This window comes from Maniola hyperantus, chromosome 11, assembly GCF_902806685.2.
Source record: "Maniola hyperantus chromosome 11, iAphHyp1.2, whole genome shotgun sequence".
In the NCBI taxonomy this organism is placed as follows: domain Eukaryota; kingdom Metazoa; phylum Arthropoda; class Insecta; order Lepidoptera; family Nymphalidae; genus Maniola; species Maniola hyperantus.
The window spans coordinates 7,218,091-7,235,283 of record NC_048546.1 but is presented as its reverse complement, the minus strand read 5'-3'; the positions used below and the strand labels follow the sequence as shown (position 1 = coordinate 7,235,283).

At 36.5% G+C, this 17,193-nt stretch overlaps 1 protein-coding gene across 5 annotated transcripts in view; it reads right to left on the bottom strand.

Moving 5' to 3' along the window:
- Positions 1 to 2,229: 2,229 nt before the first annotated feature.
- Positions 2,230 to 17,193, bottom strand: part of KaiR1D (Kainate-type ionotropic glutamate receptor subunit 1D) — a 38,698-nt gene continuing 23,734 nt past the window's right edge. The window contains exons 11-19 of one of the 5 annotated variants that reach the window (XM_034973413.2): positions 15,778 to 16,028; positions 13,653 to 13,832; positions 11,651 to 11,782; positions 8,518 to 8,716; positions 7,883 to 8,114; positions 6,787 to 6,902; positions 6,217 to 6,372; positions 3,733 to 3,741; positions 2,230 to 3,656 (exon numbers count right to left, since the gene is read on the bottom strand). In XM_034973413.2, coding sequence (XP_034829304.1) covers positions 3,507 to 3,656; positions 3,733 to 3,741; positions 6,217 to 6,372; positions 6,787 to 6,902; positions 7,883 to 8,114; positions 8,518 to 8,716; positions 11,651 to 11,782; positions 13,653 to 13,832; positions 15,778 to 16,028 — 1,425 coding nt within the window. In that variant the 3' untranslated portion in view covers positions 2,230 to 3,506. Of the gene's footprint in view, positions 3,657 to 3,731; positions 3,742 to 5,322; positions 5,344 to 6,216; positions 6,373 to 6,786; positions 6,903 to 7,882; positions 8,115 to 8,517; positions 8,717 to 10,878; positions 11,017 to 11,650; positions 11,783 to 13,652; positions 13,833 to 15,777; positions 16,029 to 17,193 lie in introns of those variants that run through there. The other 4 variants (XM_034973412.2, XM_034973417.2, XM_034973416.2 and 1 more) reach the window with 4 other exon arrangements.

Sequence of the window (17,193 nt, the reverse complement as noted above, 5' to 3'; positions counted from 1 at the left end):
CTATCTGAAGTTGTATCATATCAAGAAATAAATAAAATAAGGGTCCGACTGAGATTTCGATATAATTACCTGTTTAATTTACGTTACGAATTCCAAATCATCATTATCAAGCCATCACCGACTCAGTACTTAGCCAGCGTGGCCGTCTTATTCTGAGAGGAGACCCATGCTGAGTAGTGAACCAACGATGGGTTGATGCTGAGCATTTAACTTCATAATAAAGCTCACAAAACTTTGACATAAAGGTCAAAATAGGAGAATGAAAAGGACATCAGCCTTGTGAACGACACAACGTAGCTGGCAATCTGTGACGGTAGGCCTGCAAGAAAAATTATAGTTCTTTTCAGTAATAAGCCGATTCCCTCTTATGTGTTCTTTTTATTGGTACATAGCTGCTCTTGAAACCCTCATGGGACAATCCCGACGAAACGTACTGTTTAGGATAAAACAGAGGGCTGTTTTGTATCAAAACGTGAGGGATCATAATGCACACAACGCTCATTCTGTTTTGTACAGTGGGTTTTATAATCTTTATACAGCTTTGACATAGAGGTCAGACAGTCAGGAATATATGGGCCTTTTTGTTTGCTCAAGAGCACACAACTGTTTTATATTGCAACCCTCATGGGATTTGGCCGACGAATGTATGTTTTTGTGAATATAAAAGAGTACCTAACATACGCGGAGGTTGAAACTGCAAACATTAGCACATAAAACATACCTACATTTGTATAACATAATATGGAAAATATAATATGAAAATATAATGTGGACTCATCTCTAGATGCTCAAACAAACAGAATTTTGTCGTGCCTCTGCGTACCCGTTTGTTTACACGTCTACCGCGCTTTCAGCATGACGCTGACGTCCTGTCGCTAGTTGCTGTCGCGCCGCGCGCCACAGTGCTAGCGCGATTCGCGCCGCATTGACCTACCTGCCGAATTTCATGATTCTAAATCAATGGGAAGTACCCTGTTAGTTCTTTTTTTCCCTTTGAGGTACATAACTCTAAAATTTGTATTCATTGTTTGTCTGTCTGTTACGAGTACGTACCTTGTAGAATATTATGGAGAACATTCAGCCATGCAGGTTTCTTCACTGTTAAAGCAAGTGATAACCCCAGCAGAATCGAGCTCTGACGTCCCGAATCCTGTATCCGATTAAGTTAAAACTTTGTACAGGTTTGTTGTTAGGACTTTCGGGAAGGTTTTTGACCATTAAATATGATTAAATGTATCAGTAACCTTATTATAAATGCGAAAGTGTGTTTGTTTGTTGGTTTGTTGGTATGTCCTTCAATCACGTCGCAACGTTGCAACGGATTAACGTGATTTTTTGCATGGGTATGGATAAAGACTTGGACAGTGACATAGGCTACTTTTTATCCCAGAAAGTCTTTAAGTTCCCACGGGATTTTTAAAAACCTAATTCCATGCGGACGAAGTCGCGGGCATCAGCTAGTAAGTAATAAAATGACGCGCGAGATGCATTGCAACGCGTGCTATGTAATTTGCTAGTATTTACTATTTAATGTACCTACCTAGATAAATCACTACCTAAGTAAGTCAAAAGTAAGGTATGTAGGTATAGTTATACCCCTACTATAACTATATTTCTTGTTTATAGAAGCTATCGTCTTAAAAGTAGTATGGGTGAAAGGAAAAATAAGATATTATTAAATAAAACGGTTTAATTTTTATAATAACCTTTATATTATGTAAACTTACAAAATATTTCAAAGAGGATAATTGAATTGGCACAATATGAGCTGACATTATCGATTGCTTTAGTTTCTATATAAATAATGTTATCATCAACATTGATTATTCATTATTGAGGGTAAATTAATTTAAGCTGGTTCACATTACTTCGGATCGATTAGTTAGTTATGTCTAAATAACTAACTAACTAACTTAACGAGCTCTAGGAGGTCAAACTGTTCAGACTCTGCTTTTTTGGCACTGTTTGTGTTTGAGTCCCACACGGTAGCCGAGACTCTTGGCATTTGGCAAGCCTAGGCAAGCAATGATCTACATTTTACTGTTATCACCACAGTCACAGTTCACGATAGTTATTAAACTTGTACTTGTCGAGGCTTCACCTACACTGGCAGGCGTCAAATGTAGCAGACTAAGCAGGCTATGAAACGACTTTGATTTTACGTCACCTCTAGCCCATCATACCGAGAGTTACCTCACTCTAATTCACTTCGCCATAGTCATAGCAAACAATCACTGTACAACACGGCATTTTTTTATGGTCATTGTTATGTCTAAAGCCCCGTCTACACCCCCGTGTTTGGTCATGCTCACTTTGTCGAAGTTCTCGTAGCTTCCCGTCACTCAGCCAGCCATGTGGCGCTGACATAATAGGTACAGCATAATTTACGAATTTACAGAGAACTTACGAGATTTACGTGTATAATATTAAGATTATGACATTATTTTTAATATTGTGGTCAATTTGAATTCATATCTTAAACTTAACCTTAGTTCACACAGGCCACATTAATCGTATCGCCTCTAAAGTAAGTTAAAATACTATTTTCTATTGGAATATTTTATTTGAATTAATGATAGCTTTTGAATTTCATCATGGATCATATCCACAATAGTCTCCTTCGGTGCACAACCATGATAAAGTACATAGGATGGCCGGATAGTAAGCTGTCGGTTCACGGGCAGTGGCAGACTTAAAAATAAACAACACTACTTATAGCGATTTTTGAAGTTGTCTGTTTGAATTAAGCCTGTAAGTAATGTATCATTATCACTACACATACAGTTCTTATCGCTAAATAATCTTGTTATCCAAATATTAAAAATCGACAGTGTATCCAAAAGATTATTGTATCATATTCAATGATGAAAATATATATACGTATATATAGGTACTTCTCACTATACAGGAAATGAATTATTTACATTCGAGACTTAATATATTTATCAAATTCACTACTTAGGTAGGTATATGAAATGACAATTATTATAGCAATAATATTTACAAATACATTAACTTAATTGCACCATGTTAGGTACAAATAATAAATATTGGCATCAATATTTCACTATTAGAAATAAATATCTCTACAACACATTTTTAAACACATAAAATTTCACAACATTATTATTGTATCTTAAAACCGTAAAGCTAGTTACACACGTAACTAAAAGCTTCACAAGTTTGCATGACAAATCATGTTGTGCAAGCATTTTGCTTGTTGGAAGGTATACAAACGCTAAAGCATGCTTGCACAATGTGATTGATCACGCAGGTTTGTCAAGCTTGCAGTTACGTGTCTAGCTAACGCACATTTATACGATATGGTTTATTTACATGCTACGGTACGAGAACGAGACGGTGTGTGTTGTCGCCGCGTCGAGTCGTGTCGTGTCGGTCTGGCAGCTATCATCTCATATGACACTTCGAGTTGACCTCTGAATGGGGTTGCGTACAGTCTGTGGAGCCTACACATCGCTCGGGGGCGAGGAGGCCGAGTCTGGGCGCTAGTGTAGTTGGCTTTTTGTACTGAACCCGTAGTGCAAGTACGGGGAGTCAGCGCCCTCCCTCGCGCCGCCTGTCCCCCCGCTCCCTCCGCCGCTTGGACACTTCAAAGCAGACCGAAGCTCAGATGCCATTTCCGAACAAAGCGAAGCCTGAATAAACAAATTAAATGGTGAAATGTACGAGTAAAACACTGGGGACGAAAGAAAGCGCTTTAAAATAATTTACCTCTTCCTTCTGCGTTCCCGGCGGCGGTGAAACAGATAACAACAATTAACAGATAAAAGGATTTGTAACACAGTTGAATTATACTTTGTTAAGTACTAGCTTTTGTCTATTTTAAGATACTTAGGCTCTATAAAGGTGCGTGCAGATAATGAATAACAAGTTTCGAAAGATTATTAACACGACTACTGAAAATGTTATAACACTATGAAACACGTTTTATGAAACCATGTTATATAATCTGGACGCACCATAATATTCAACTATACTGCTATCTCCATAACATTATTTTGAAAAGCGGGAAAGCATGAAAATTCCGTGAAAACTGAAAAGGTGTCATTATTCATAGAAAACAGGTGTGGTTTTGTTTCTAGGTGAAAGTGATTTACCATTGCCTACAATAAAAGTTGCCAAACCAAGCACATAAAAAGTAGGTACATAGAAATACTCGTACATAGTAGGTTGAAAATATAGGAATCGCAGCTCATGCTGCTTTGTTTCGTGAAAGTGATAATAGAGTATGGCGCTTCATCGGTTTGCTGAGTGAAAATTATGCAATATTTTTATAGGTGGGATATTTTCAGGACCGTTTTCAAAACTAGGTCGCTTCTTTAAATCTATCCAGCACGTCAAACCAAGGTAATATTTTGCGACAACAGGAAGATTGGCAAATGAAGTGCTGCTAGAGATTATTATGAATGTCAAGTCAGTAAGAACATAATGGTTTATTCTTTAGGGTTCTCTAAAATTATAATAGTTTTGTGTTACAAACAATAAATAATTATTATGATAATTGACAACTCTGTGTAGCAGCAAAGCAGAGTACATACTTAGCGCGGCAGACTTTGAGGCTTTTGCCTTGTCCAGCAGTGCGCTTGCCCCGTGGACGGATTTATCTCGATCGACGCTGGGGCTTGAACTCCCTATTCCGGAGTTGCGATAGATTTCGTTTCTAAAACCGGAGTTGTCGTGAACATAACTGGAGTTTAGATTTTCATATTAATTTTACCAGCGGCGCGGCGCGGCGGGGTGATTCGCTGACTCAACAATGAATGATAACCACCGAGTTCGTTTGACATTTATTTTTAATCCACTGAAGGTAGTTTTACGAAAAATCATTTTAATACCATTCAGTGAAGCACCAATGTAGAACCAACCAATGTCAAATGAGCTCGCTGGATTCATAGTTGAACACTGGGTTAGTGAATCGTCATAAAACTAATTTGTGTTTTTTCATGCCTAACAAACTTGAAAATTCATTTAAGCGCAAGAAATATTTGAATCAAACGCATTATTTAATCATATTTGTTTTTTCAATGAAGCTTCGAAACTTCGGAACTCCGGACTTGGAACGCCGAGTATCGAAACTCGACTCCGGAGCTGAAAAATAGTCAGATTTTCAAGCCTTAATCGAGGCCCGTTTACACCGCCTGTGCTGCCGGGTAAAGCAAAGCCTCGTGAGGCTTCGGCGTTCAGTATGGACCCTGCTAATTACTAGTCTGGCATCACCTAATTAATAATTAGTCAGTTATATTTATGTCTAAGCTCTCTAGCGATTACTTAAAAACGTGTCAATATAAAAGAAAACTTTACCTAGGAGTTTTAAAAATAAACCTAGAACAAAGTAAATTGTGTTTGTTAACTAATATTATTTCAAGGAACAGAAAATTAATTATTAAAGAACAAACAAGACCTAATTACGTCTTCCCAAACTTTCACAGTTGACTTGGAACTTCCAGAACTATGTAATTTAATGAAGGGAATGATAAGAATTCTTTTGAAAATAAATAAAATAAATAAATTAGGTTATAAAAGTGTTAGCAATAAAATAATGTTAAAACTTTTTAAAACGAAAGTTGTCCTATTTGGACACAGCAAAACGTTTGTAAGTTATTGGTCTGGCTTTCGATGTGCATTGATTTTTAACCGACTTCAAAAAAAGAAGGAGGTTATCAATTCGTCGGAATCTTTTTTTTTGGAGCATCTATGCTCCAAAAAATTATGTAGGTACCAACTTCTCTAGGACCCGTTGAATATACACGTTAAGGTTAACCCATGACGGACGTTATGCTCGAATACTTTTCCCACACAATTTGAAGGTATGAATCAGGCTTTTATCCCTTCGTGCATCGGCAAGCCCAAGCCGTTCGGAACCGTTATTATCACTAGCGTTGATAAAATGATAATCGTCAACTTATTGCCAAAATCGAACTATATAAAAAAAAACAAATCCCCATTATGTGATTAGTAGAGAAAAACACGATCTTCAGAAATAAGGATTATGACGGAGATAGAGGAATTATAGTGCTCGAGCAAACCGTCGCAGAGCTATAATATTAATTTAACAAAATGTTATGCATTATTTGTGAACTTAATGAAGAATTTGAAGTCAAAACTACTTTTGAGCAACCCATTTTTAAAAGAACTTTTTACTGTTTTTTAGTTGAAAGTAGTTTTGACCGGATTAGAGTTTTGACTGTAACATACCCGTTCATCGACAGCAACCTTACGCGACTTCCACACAAACTCGCAGACGGCGATGACGCACGCGACGCCCATGCCACCCATTAGGACCACAAATACACCGCCGACATTCGCTAGGCCCAACTCGTTTGCAGTTGACGATGACTTTGATGTTTCATCCTAGTTGAAAGAATGCATTTAAGTTTGTACTTTGCAAGTCTGTCAGCGAAAGATGCTCGTTCGATATATTTTTCATAATTTTAATATTAAGTACATTTTATAAAAGTTCTAAAAATCTTGAAAAGGCTGTAAAGTAAATCATTTTTCTAGTATGAATAATATAAGTAAAGATAAATTCACGTTTCCATGAGTTACTTTACTTTGGCACTTTAAATAATCACTTCGCCCGCAACTTAAATGTTAGTCTAACTAATTGAATGAATGAACTGTGAAATTAGTATAGGTTCGAATTCTGCCGGTTTCGCAATTTTTGATAGAAATGTACCTATCAAACATTACTTAGAAATATCATTGAAGTGTAGGTAAAAAGGCTCATACAAATTATAAATAGGATAATAACAAATTTTGACTCACTCTACATGATCCACCGCCACGTTTCTCTTTCCACCATTTTGTTTTTAATATATGCAATTTTCCCTCCTCTTGCAATTTCAAAACTGCCCCGCTAATGGCCGTACGGTAAGGTGAATCTACAAACGTAAGCACACGTCGTTAGCCCCATGACCGGAAATAATTCGCTCTTTTTCCTTTTTAAAACAGCACGGCTATGAAAACGGCAAAGCAAAATACCTTATGAAGTCAATAAAACCTTAAAGACCTTAAAAAGCCTTAAAGATTTTATGGCTTACAGCTCGAATTTTAGGTCAGTAGATATTTGCTTTTCGTGAATACGTGGTATGCTTATTTTAAAAGAAAATATCTTACTGTATAGAGCGTTTGAACTTAGCGAGAGGGTCACAGACCCAATTATAAAATAAATATTTATACCATAGTGTTACCGAACGGGGTATAAATAAAATACACTTTATTTGAATTTTATGCGTCCATAAAATATTCCTAAATATAATTTTACAGAGCATAAGCCATGGTTTCATCAAAGCATCCACGAATTATAATCTAAAAAATATTATTTCAATCATCAGAGAAACGTGATTACGGTAGTATTGGACTAGAAAACACTCTCATTATAGATGTGAAATTTCAAGTCAATCTTTGATGGATTACTTTTCAAGTTTTGCTGACACAAACATACATGGAAGCTGAATTTTCAAACTTTACTCATTTAATTAACTTCATGATAATAAATTAATTCAACCTTTAATTTAACTTTTTTGTAACACTAGGCGATTGCCGGCTATTTCATTAGCGTCAAATTTCGGTTTTCCCGCAAGACTGCAATAAAAATATTTCTTTTTCATACCTTCATACTTTCTTATAATTTTCCAACCACCAATTAACCCTTTTTTATTTTACAGCAGAGCTTTTAATCATTTTTTTTAATAAAAAAGATACAGTCCGCTTTTAGCTGTGTATCATTATAAATAATTTTGCCATTTTCGTGAGGCACGTTGATATTTTGTTTAAGTATAACACATTTAGGTTAATCCAATGCGGATGAGATCGCAGGTGACTGCTAGTTAGGTGACAAAGTAAATTTATCATAACTCACTTGGTGGCATAGCAATTCCGTATCCCTTTGAGTCTAACATCCCGCCAACTTGGGTGAGATCACAATTCCTTTCAACCACGTACTCGATGGTGGTAGACTCCATGAGGTAGGCGTAACCGCCTTTCCCTCTCATGACTCTCTCTTCCCCCTCCTTGTTACTGCTAGTGAATACCGTAGGGCGAGCTGACTCCATGAATGACCACATACGCTGGTATGTCGAGAAGTTTGAATCCTGGTATAAAAGTTGAAAGAAAAAATTTTATAGGTAGGCAGACAACTACATATATCTGTTACGCCTTATTATAGTAAAATCCATCCGTATAAAGCCTGAACAGAAAAATAAAAAAGCTTGTAAAAAACCTGGCGCCTCTACAGGAGGTTTTTTCTGCGCAGGTTCAATAGTGATAGTTAAAGTTTAAAAATATCGAATTGCAAGTCCCCGCTATTGAGTTTTTAAACTATAAATTACGGCACTTTAACCGTTTATCCCTTTAATGAGATCCTTGTGGATTTAAACAGTTCTGGCATAATTTACTAATGCTTTTCTCCTATTATCTTATTCGGCATGATCAAGACTACATTCAGAAATGTCAATTTTTTTTTAAAGTTTAAAGTTCTTACCACACATCACTTACCCTAAAGAATGCTGCCGTAGAGCCTCCTTTTAAAGCTCCATATTTGATTTTAGTTTGCTTAGCCAAATCTTCTGCACTTTCTATCGGCGAATCCATTCTTTCAACAGTCAGAAAAGCGGCCAAATTAGCCGTGTAAGAAGATATCATGATCAATGTGAAAAACCACCACATCCCTGCTACCATCCGGGTTGATACAGCTCTAAATAATAGGTTCAAAATTTATAGTTAAAACCAAGTAAGTAAATGTTCCTTATCAAAAAATATTACTTTTTTCATTTACAATATGCTGACGAAGAGTAGGTAGGAGAAGAATTATTTATTTTATAAAATGCAACCAAACTGATGGTTAAGTATAGCATTGCCTTTTGTGTCTTTTACTTTAATACTATAGTCTATACCTATGTTGTTAATTTACGAAATTAATAACATAGGTATAGACTCTAGATAGGATGCCAGTCCACCACCGCTTTTTATCATAAGAACATCAGTCATCAACATTAGTTTTTCAAATGTAAACTGTAAAAATGCACACTCAGCACAATAGCAGGTACTCATGATGAAAGCGAAAGGTACTCGAGACAATTTCAAGTTCCTACCTGTTTCCGCGTCATCCGCCCGCCCAAAAACGTACTTAATTCAGACACCCTCCATAACTCCGTTGTTTCATTTATTAGCAACGCAGAAGGCACTAGTGTTACTTTTTAAAAATAGCTCAGTTGTATAACAATTTTTATAAGTGTCTAACTATAAAACTAAGCCTCTCATTTGCGACACTTCATTGCAACTTACCTAAGTTCTTATCTTAATTATGCTGTATTAACTTATAAATTGTTGCTTTTTACGTGTTAACCCATCAGTCTGGATGCAGTCTAAGAGCCTCCGTTCTATAAAATGAGTTCTGCCCGCCCACTGGCATTACCAAAATAAATAGTCAAGTAAACTACAGTAAGTATATTAAACAGGCCACGTTTCTTGCGAATACGAGCACATCATAAAGCTCGTGCAAAGTTCCAGATTTCGGGCAAAACACCCTATATACAGAACAGGGCTTTTATCATACGATTTGTTTAAGACTAAAGTCCATTATTAATGAAGTCACAATGAATATTGAACACAACGATTTTAACTACATTTTAAACTTGATGCAGCAAGCTATGGATACTATCAAAGCTCAAAATATTACGTGCAATGAGAACCTATTTCAATTTAGCAACTAAATTACAAAATTCAAGCTAACTATAGTGAAACCCCATATAGTAGTTGAGATTCCTAGCACGCCTCTATTTAGATTGGTCGGTCGTCTACCGAAGCTTGATATTCACAAAGGGCTGCGGTCGCTTTGAAGCTAATTAGCGCAAGGAAGTTGTTACGATCTCCGCAAGTGGAAGCGATAGTTTATAATGTATAGGGAGCAAAACTTCTATTATACATATTATATAGGTCGATGACTTCAGCCCTTTGAGAATAATTTTATTAACGCGCAATTTTGGTTATTTATAATGTTGTCAATTATTGTCGTTTTGACTAGGGATGTTACAGAGCTTTCAATTTTGAATCTGAAATTGTGATTAGTTTCGCGTTTGTTTCTGTAATGTTTATGTTACGTTGAACAATCATTGTGGCTAATTCCTTTGTACACAATCTCTAAACTAAACTAAAATATCACGTCTAAACCTATTGCTATCCCTTTCATAATGTTGCTTGCGGAAAAGGAAAGCACTAGATTTAGACCTGTTAATTTAGTTTAGTTTAGAGATTGTGTACTAGAGAATCGGCCCCAGTGTGTATTTAAATGAATGTCATTAAAATAGGGCTGAATTGCGGCCTGTGTTTTTCAATTGCATTTGAAATTGTTATATTTCGATAAACTAAGATAAACACACAATTTAATTTTACTTAAGTAATTATAGTTTTTAGGTATTTTCGTAATATTTTTCAAAGGAAAACTGCTTTAGGCGTGATGTAAAAGTAACTCAGATCTTTATCGAACGCGAATGTTGCATTTATATTCGAAATGATCGCCAAACAAAAATTCTACTTTGGAATCGCCATTTTGCTTTGAAGTGTTTTAAGTAGGTATACCAAGATATGTACCTAGTTAGTGTAAAAGATTAAAAGTTATGTTTTTTATTTACCACGACACATTTTCAAACTACTAAATAGTTGTAACACAACTTTTAAAAGGAGGAGGTTCTCAATTTAGTCCGATTCAAAAAAATTAATCAGCGTCAAAGAGGTTTTACTTCAACCGCGCGTAAACTTTACACGCTCTTGAGTTTTTTATTTATATCGTATTTTTCTTTTTGATTTTAATTTCGATTGGTTTACAAGACATCCGTAACATCACTAGTGTTGACTTACTTCGGTGCGATATCCGAACCTTGCTGCATCAAGGACCCGATAGTGAACCACAGCGAGTTCAACAGTGTGAACTGATTCTCCAGCACCGGCGGCTCGTCAAGGCAGTTCCGAGGGCTGTCCCACTCGTACGGGCTGAACCTGCGCCCAAATATGCCCTTTTTAATCCTTAACATCTTGAATTATTTTGCTGTTCTTCGGCCAAATTTAAATTTGGACAACGCTATTGCACCAGATCCCTAAGAATCGAAATCTTGCTTTCTAAGTGAGTTGTATGCGGAAGGATCTGGGAGCCCACCGCATTATTATTCCATGAGTACTCCTGCCATTAATGTGATTAACGGAAAGGAGTCATGACTCTTGTTTTGCACGAAGAAAAATCTTTGGCAATATTACAAAGAAGTAAATTAAGAAGGTAGGTATGTAACTGCTGTTTAGATTGACGAATATTTTTTTACACCATAATATAGTACCTAAAATATCATTTTCTTGAAAGTTAAAATTATGAAGTGTATCTATGAAATGTTATATCATAAGTTGATGATAAATACGTTTTTTATTCATATTTTGGCTATCAGAAATAATTGTGTTTTAGAACTCGAATTAATAGGTTGTAAATAAAATGATATTGAAGAAATGCAAAAGATTCAAGATAGTTTCAGATATTGGTTTCCTGTGGACTTCGCTGAGGTCACTCAAATCCTGATACAAAGGACACTTGAACTAAATCAAGTGCATTGAGCATCAGTGCCATAGATGTTCTATTGTATCTTACTTGGGCAGAAAGTCACAGCTCTGTTGCATTAGGGATCCGATCGCAAACCACAAACAGTTGGCGAGTGAGAAAATATTTTCCATTTTCTCACCATCCGGCGTGTGTGTTTGATGCCATTCGTATGGGGTGAACCTATTGAATGAAGTCTTTAGTCACTATTGCGATAAGTGGATATAAAACGTTTTTTCTAGAACTTCTGGAGCAATTATACCTTATAGGCGTCAAAATAGCACCTTCACCTAATTATTGTAAAACGTACCTAAAAGTACGTATGGTCATTTATATGTATATATTCACCTATTTTCTTCTTAATAATTACTGTGAGAATTTGCATCATAGGAAGCGATATTATTAACAGGTCCAGCCTACTGATTCGCTTAAGTACTCGGTGTCTGACACTGAGCTCATTAAACATTTATTTTTAGCGGAAAATTATTTTGTTTTCACTCAGTGAAGCAACAATGTACCAACCAATGTCAAATGAGCTCGGTGGCTATCATTCAGTGTTAGACATTGAGTTAGTGAATCACCCCGTTGGTCAGTTAAAGCAGATCTAGTGCCAATTTTCTGGATAACGAAAGCACAAGTAGTGTTCTTATACCACCGTTGACGCCATTGCAATCTCTAGTAATAGGTATAATATCTCTCTGGGATGAAGTAGGATAAGTTTACAGTAGGTCTAAGATAGTTGAAGTTTGAGGTTTATTAGCGGCTCGAACAAGAAAATATAATAGATTGCATTCGCTTCTTCAAGTCTTTTATATAAAAGTAAAGTTTATTTATACTTATATTGTGAAGAGGTAAAATTTGTAAGTTTCTCTGCAGGGGTAATCTCTGGAACTACTGAACCGATTTTGAAAATTCTTTCACCAATAGAAAGCTACATTATCCTTAAGTGACATAGGCATTTTATTTTTAAAAAAAACTACTACGAAAATTGTAATAAGCTACCCGTGCGAAGCCGGGCGGTCGCTAGTTTTTTATAAAATTAATTTTTATAGTTTTTATTCATGTAAGAATCAAATTAGTAATTAAAATTGTGAAAGTACCTATATACTTATAATAGCAATAGAGTTTAAGGAAGGAATGAAAAGGCTGAAATAGCATCTTATTCCCATTTGCATCTAAGTTAATTATTGACTAGAAGATAATATCTCTACACTTACCTGATTTATGGCTTTATTCAATGAGCAGAAGAAAGTTTCAACATGTTTCGTTGTCGGCCTTTATTAACTTTATTATATTGTAAGAAATTAAACAGTAGGTAATCAATAATACAAGTTCGTTTGAAGAATACTTATAGTACGCGACAGGTCGAGATGGCAATCGAGGAGAGAACGCCCCGCACATCCGCACAGCCCCCGCGTTAACCCGGTGCGAACGAGCGCGGGTGACGTGCGAGTGTGCGGGGTGTCCCCCGTCTCATACCCCGATTGCCATCTCTACCTGTCGCGGACTAAACCTAATATTATCGAAACAGTAAAAGTTGACGAGAACAAAGAAAGAAAGATTACTGGATTACTGACTTCGATGTAAGTATAGTTAGTACGCGACAGGTCGAGATGGCAATCGGGATGGCCGGTGGGGCCGCCCCGCCTCATACCCCGATTGCCATCTCGACCTGTCTATATTTTCAAGTAATATATAAATATTATACTTTAAGCCGTTTCGAAAATTTCAAAATAATTCATCGTTGTCATCACTCTAGTCTTTCAAATATCAATAGACGTCAAGTGTGGGACATATCTGGACCTCAAATGCTTTTTCTTCACTCCACAGTCTTGCACCGTTTGTTCACAGTGGCTTCCAGGGGTGTATATCCACCATCCACGTAATAAGGGGTCTACCATAACTGAGTTTTGCAATGCAAGGTCGTCAATCGAGAAGGTAGGTACCTTGGAAGTTGGTACTCCAACGTTTAATGGTCCTCCGAGCTATGTGAGCTATACGTAGGGGATTAAAGTTGAAAATAATATAATAGTAGGTAGTGTAATTTACGTACCTGGCAAGTATAAATAGTAGAACAGATACACCCAAATACGCCGTCGCCATGTAAATCCAGACATCCAAAGAAAGGGGTGAGAGGAACGAAAATAAGTTTGGCGGCTGCTTTATAGGTTTTCGGTAAAGCACGGATATCCCCAGATTCATAAACGGCATTGTGAAGTCTACCACTTGTTCCCTGTCACAATAAAGTATCCTATTACATTGGGAATCGAATAAAATGCAGGTGTATAGAACGATTTTCCGAATAATTCGATGTAAAAATAACCTTATGTCTGAAAATTGAAAGTGGAATTTTCAATAGAGCATACTTAATAGGTATAGAGCCAGACGTTAATATCTATTCGTGGGATATTATAGACAGTGCTAAATGCTAAATGACATTTTATTTATGTACGTACTAGCTGATACCCGCGACTTAACCGCGTGGAATAAGGTTTTTTAAAAATCCCGTGGGAACTCAATGACTTTCTGGGATAAAAAGTAGCCTATGTCACTCTCCAGGTCTTTATCTATACCCATGCAAAAAATCACGTCAATCAGTTGCACCGTTGCGACGTGATTGAAGGACAAACCAACAAACCAATAAACCAACAAACAAACACACTTTCACATTTATAATAAGGGTACTGATTTTGCACTTATATAACTTCTATTCATTTAGAAACCAATACCGTTCGGTTTTGTTTTTAAACGGTATTTTTAAATGTTCGGTTTTCCTATTATGGTCGACGTATATGAAGGCCCGTTGCATACTCTCGGAGTGGACTGGAGTCGAGTATTTTTGACAATGGCTCTTTAATGAAACAAAACACGGAAGAGACTGAAAAGGCAAGCGATGCAACTAAGCGCACCCAGGCGTGTCTTGCTCCGTTCAATAAAAATAAAGTTTAGTTTTGAGCTGGTTAAAAAAAGATGCTATGGCTCGGTTTCACTCCACGCGGTTGGTGGGCGTTGGGCCTTACTATACGATTAGTATATTTTTATCATGAAGTCATAATATACATAATATAATTCATTTATCATAATATGATTATAGAAATAGTATACAAAACGTTGTTTATAAAATAGCATAGACACAGTTTCCAAAACAAGTTATTTTCCATTTCAAACTGTGATTACTAATGCAGAATGCATAACAAAGCGTAATAACTTAAGAATTCATATCATACATTTCAGGATTTGCCGCGACAAACGTATTTTCGCGCAATTTCTTGTTAATTAGAAACCTGCTTATTGCTTAGCGTACTGTATGTAGGTGCCGTTACTCAAGGGAAATCATTTAAATTCGTTTTAAGTTAACTGACTGATTAATGGCTTTTTGGCTAAGTAATAAAATATGCTGCTGTGAAGACAGAATTGGTAGGTGTTACTCAAAAATTAAAAAAAAGGAAATGATTTTAAAATTAGAAGTTATTTTAAAAATAAATTATAGGGATTTCACAGACAGACAAATTCACGCGCTCGTTTTGCGATTGTGTTTTCACGCCTTTTGCGTTCGCGTTATACATGCGCGTTATGGTGTTTGGTTGACCAATGCAACATAATCTGCAGCCCAAGCAAGCAATCAGTGCGACAAACTTTTCTTGCGGCTGTTTTATGGACAAGCGTTGCAAAGTTAAAATAGTTTTATCGTAGTGATTGTGCTTAGGTTGCAGGGCCCTGAATGTAAGTTTTCATTCGAGACATGGGTGTTTATGTAATTCTGTTATAATATTTCACCTAAATTTGACAAATCTATGCTAAGTCTAGTGTTTCTGCAGCCTGAAAATTAACAAGCATGAGCTTGTTAAATCCAGAAACAACACGTGCTCATACGTGTAGTATGTCAAACAATGTAATAATTTACAGATGCGTGAACGCATTCAGTCTGTGAAATCCCTAAGAATTAGATACTTAACAGACACATATAGCTCAAACATTTTTTCAATAGTAGGTAAGTATTAGTTTTGTACAGTACCCGGCTGGAAATAGAGATAGCGGTTGCGTAGAGCTTTGAGCGTTGTCATTGAGAGTCAAAACAAATAAGGTCTCATAAGGTATGAGTGACAGAGACAACGCTCTACGAAGCCGAAATCTCTTTCTAAAGGTCGATGTCCAATATTTCAATAATGTGTAATCACCTGTCGTAAGTTATGGTCAGATCAGCAATAGCCACATCAGCCCGCTGTTCGAGAAGCTCTCGTATCATCCCGTCCCACTCTTTGGTCTCCCTGTTGTAGGAGCCGTATCGACCGTCGGGCGCAAGCTTGAATGTGTAATTGAAGCCCAGAACTTTAGATATCTCGTGGATGAGATCAATGGCGTAGCCTTCGAACTGCGCGTTGCCTGTCAGCTTCTCGCTCGCCTCTCTCCGCATGCAATATGGCGCGCTCTACGAATGAGAAATGTACGTATTTTTTTCGCATCCGCCGGAAGAAAGAAGTGTCATTGTCGGCGTTGGAAATTTGCGCTGAAGTTTTTTTGATGAATAACGATTCTCTTTTTATAATGTAGAGTAAAAAGTGAATATTCATTATTAAAAAACGATTTCAAACTTACTCTACAATTCTAATAATCTGAAAACTTTTATTCATATTTCGTATGCGTTATCCCGCAATCCTTTGATACACCAACAACAGGTATAGTACGCGACAGTGCGAGATGGCAATCGGGGTATGAGGCGGGGGGACGCCCCGCACACGCGCGCGTCACCCGCGCTATCCCACACCGGGTTAGCCCGTGGGCTGTGTGGGTACACGGGGCATCCCCACCTCGATTGCCATCTCAACGTGTCGCGTACCTTCTATAGGCATTTACCTACAGTTGGGTTTAATTAATATGATTCATAACTACATCAAAATGTAAATAAAAGGGGTACTTAAAGGTAATAACTTTGTAGGTACCTAATTAGTTAAAGAGTGAAATTCCTAAGCTGTGAAATGAACTGTAAACATCTTAATAACCTGTTTTATAAACGTTAAATAAATGAATCCAATCTCATGAAATAATGAAGCTCGAAAGCAACGAATAAAATTGTTCTTACATTTACAATTTTCAAACCTTTCAGTACCATAATGTCTCCACTAAACCTGCGTCCATATAAAAAAAATTACGTGGTGTGTCATTTTCGGTGATAATATAAATGATAATGAATAATCATTGTGTATTGTCAATGCACTTTTTGCCAGCCTTTGCATTTTTGGTCTTTCGTCTCGGCGTGGTAACGATTATGTGGCAAGTTACTTACTTATTTGCTAATTTCTCAAAATTTGAACACTTTGAAGGCCTAGACTGGAAACTCTAGGCCAGTAGTAATAATGACACTTATACCAAAAACAATAACTTTATAATTAATCACGAATTTATTTAATAAATTAAATTGGCTAAGTATCTTTTTTGTTCAATTTACCATGTTTATTTTAATTGGCATTATTGACTATCACACAATACTCACTATATAATAATAGGTACAATTAAAATTTTATAACTTTAAAAAAATTGGTTTAGGTATTCCCACGAGTTGGAGGCCCAATGCTAACCGCCTGCGTCAGGATTAA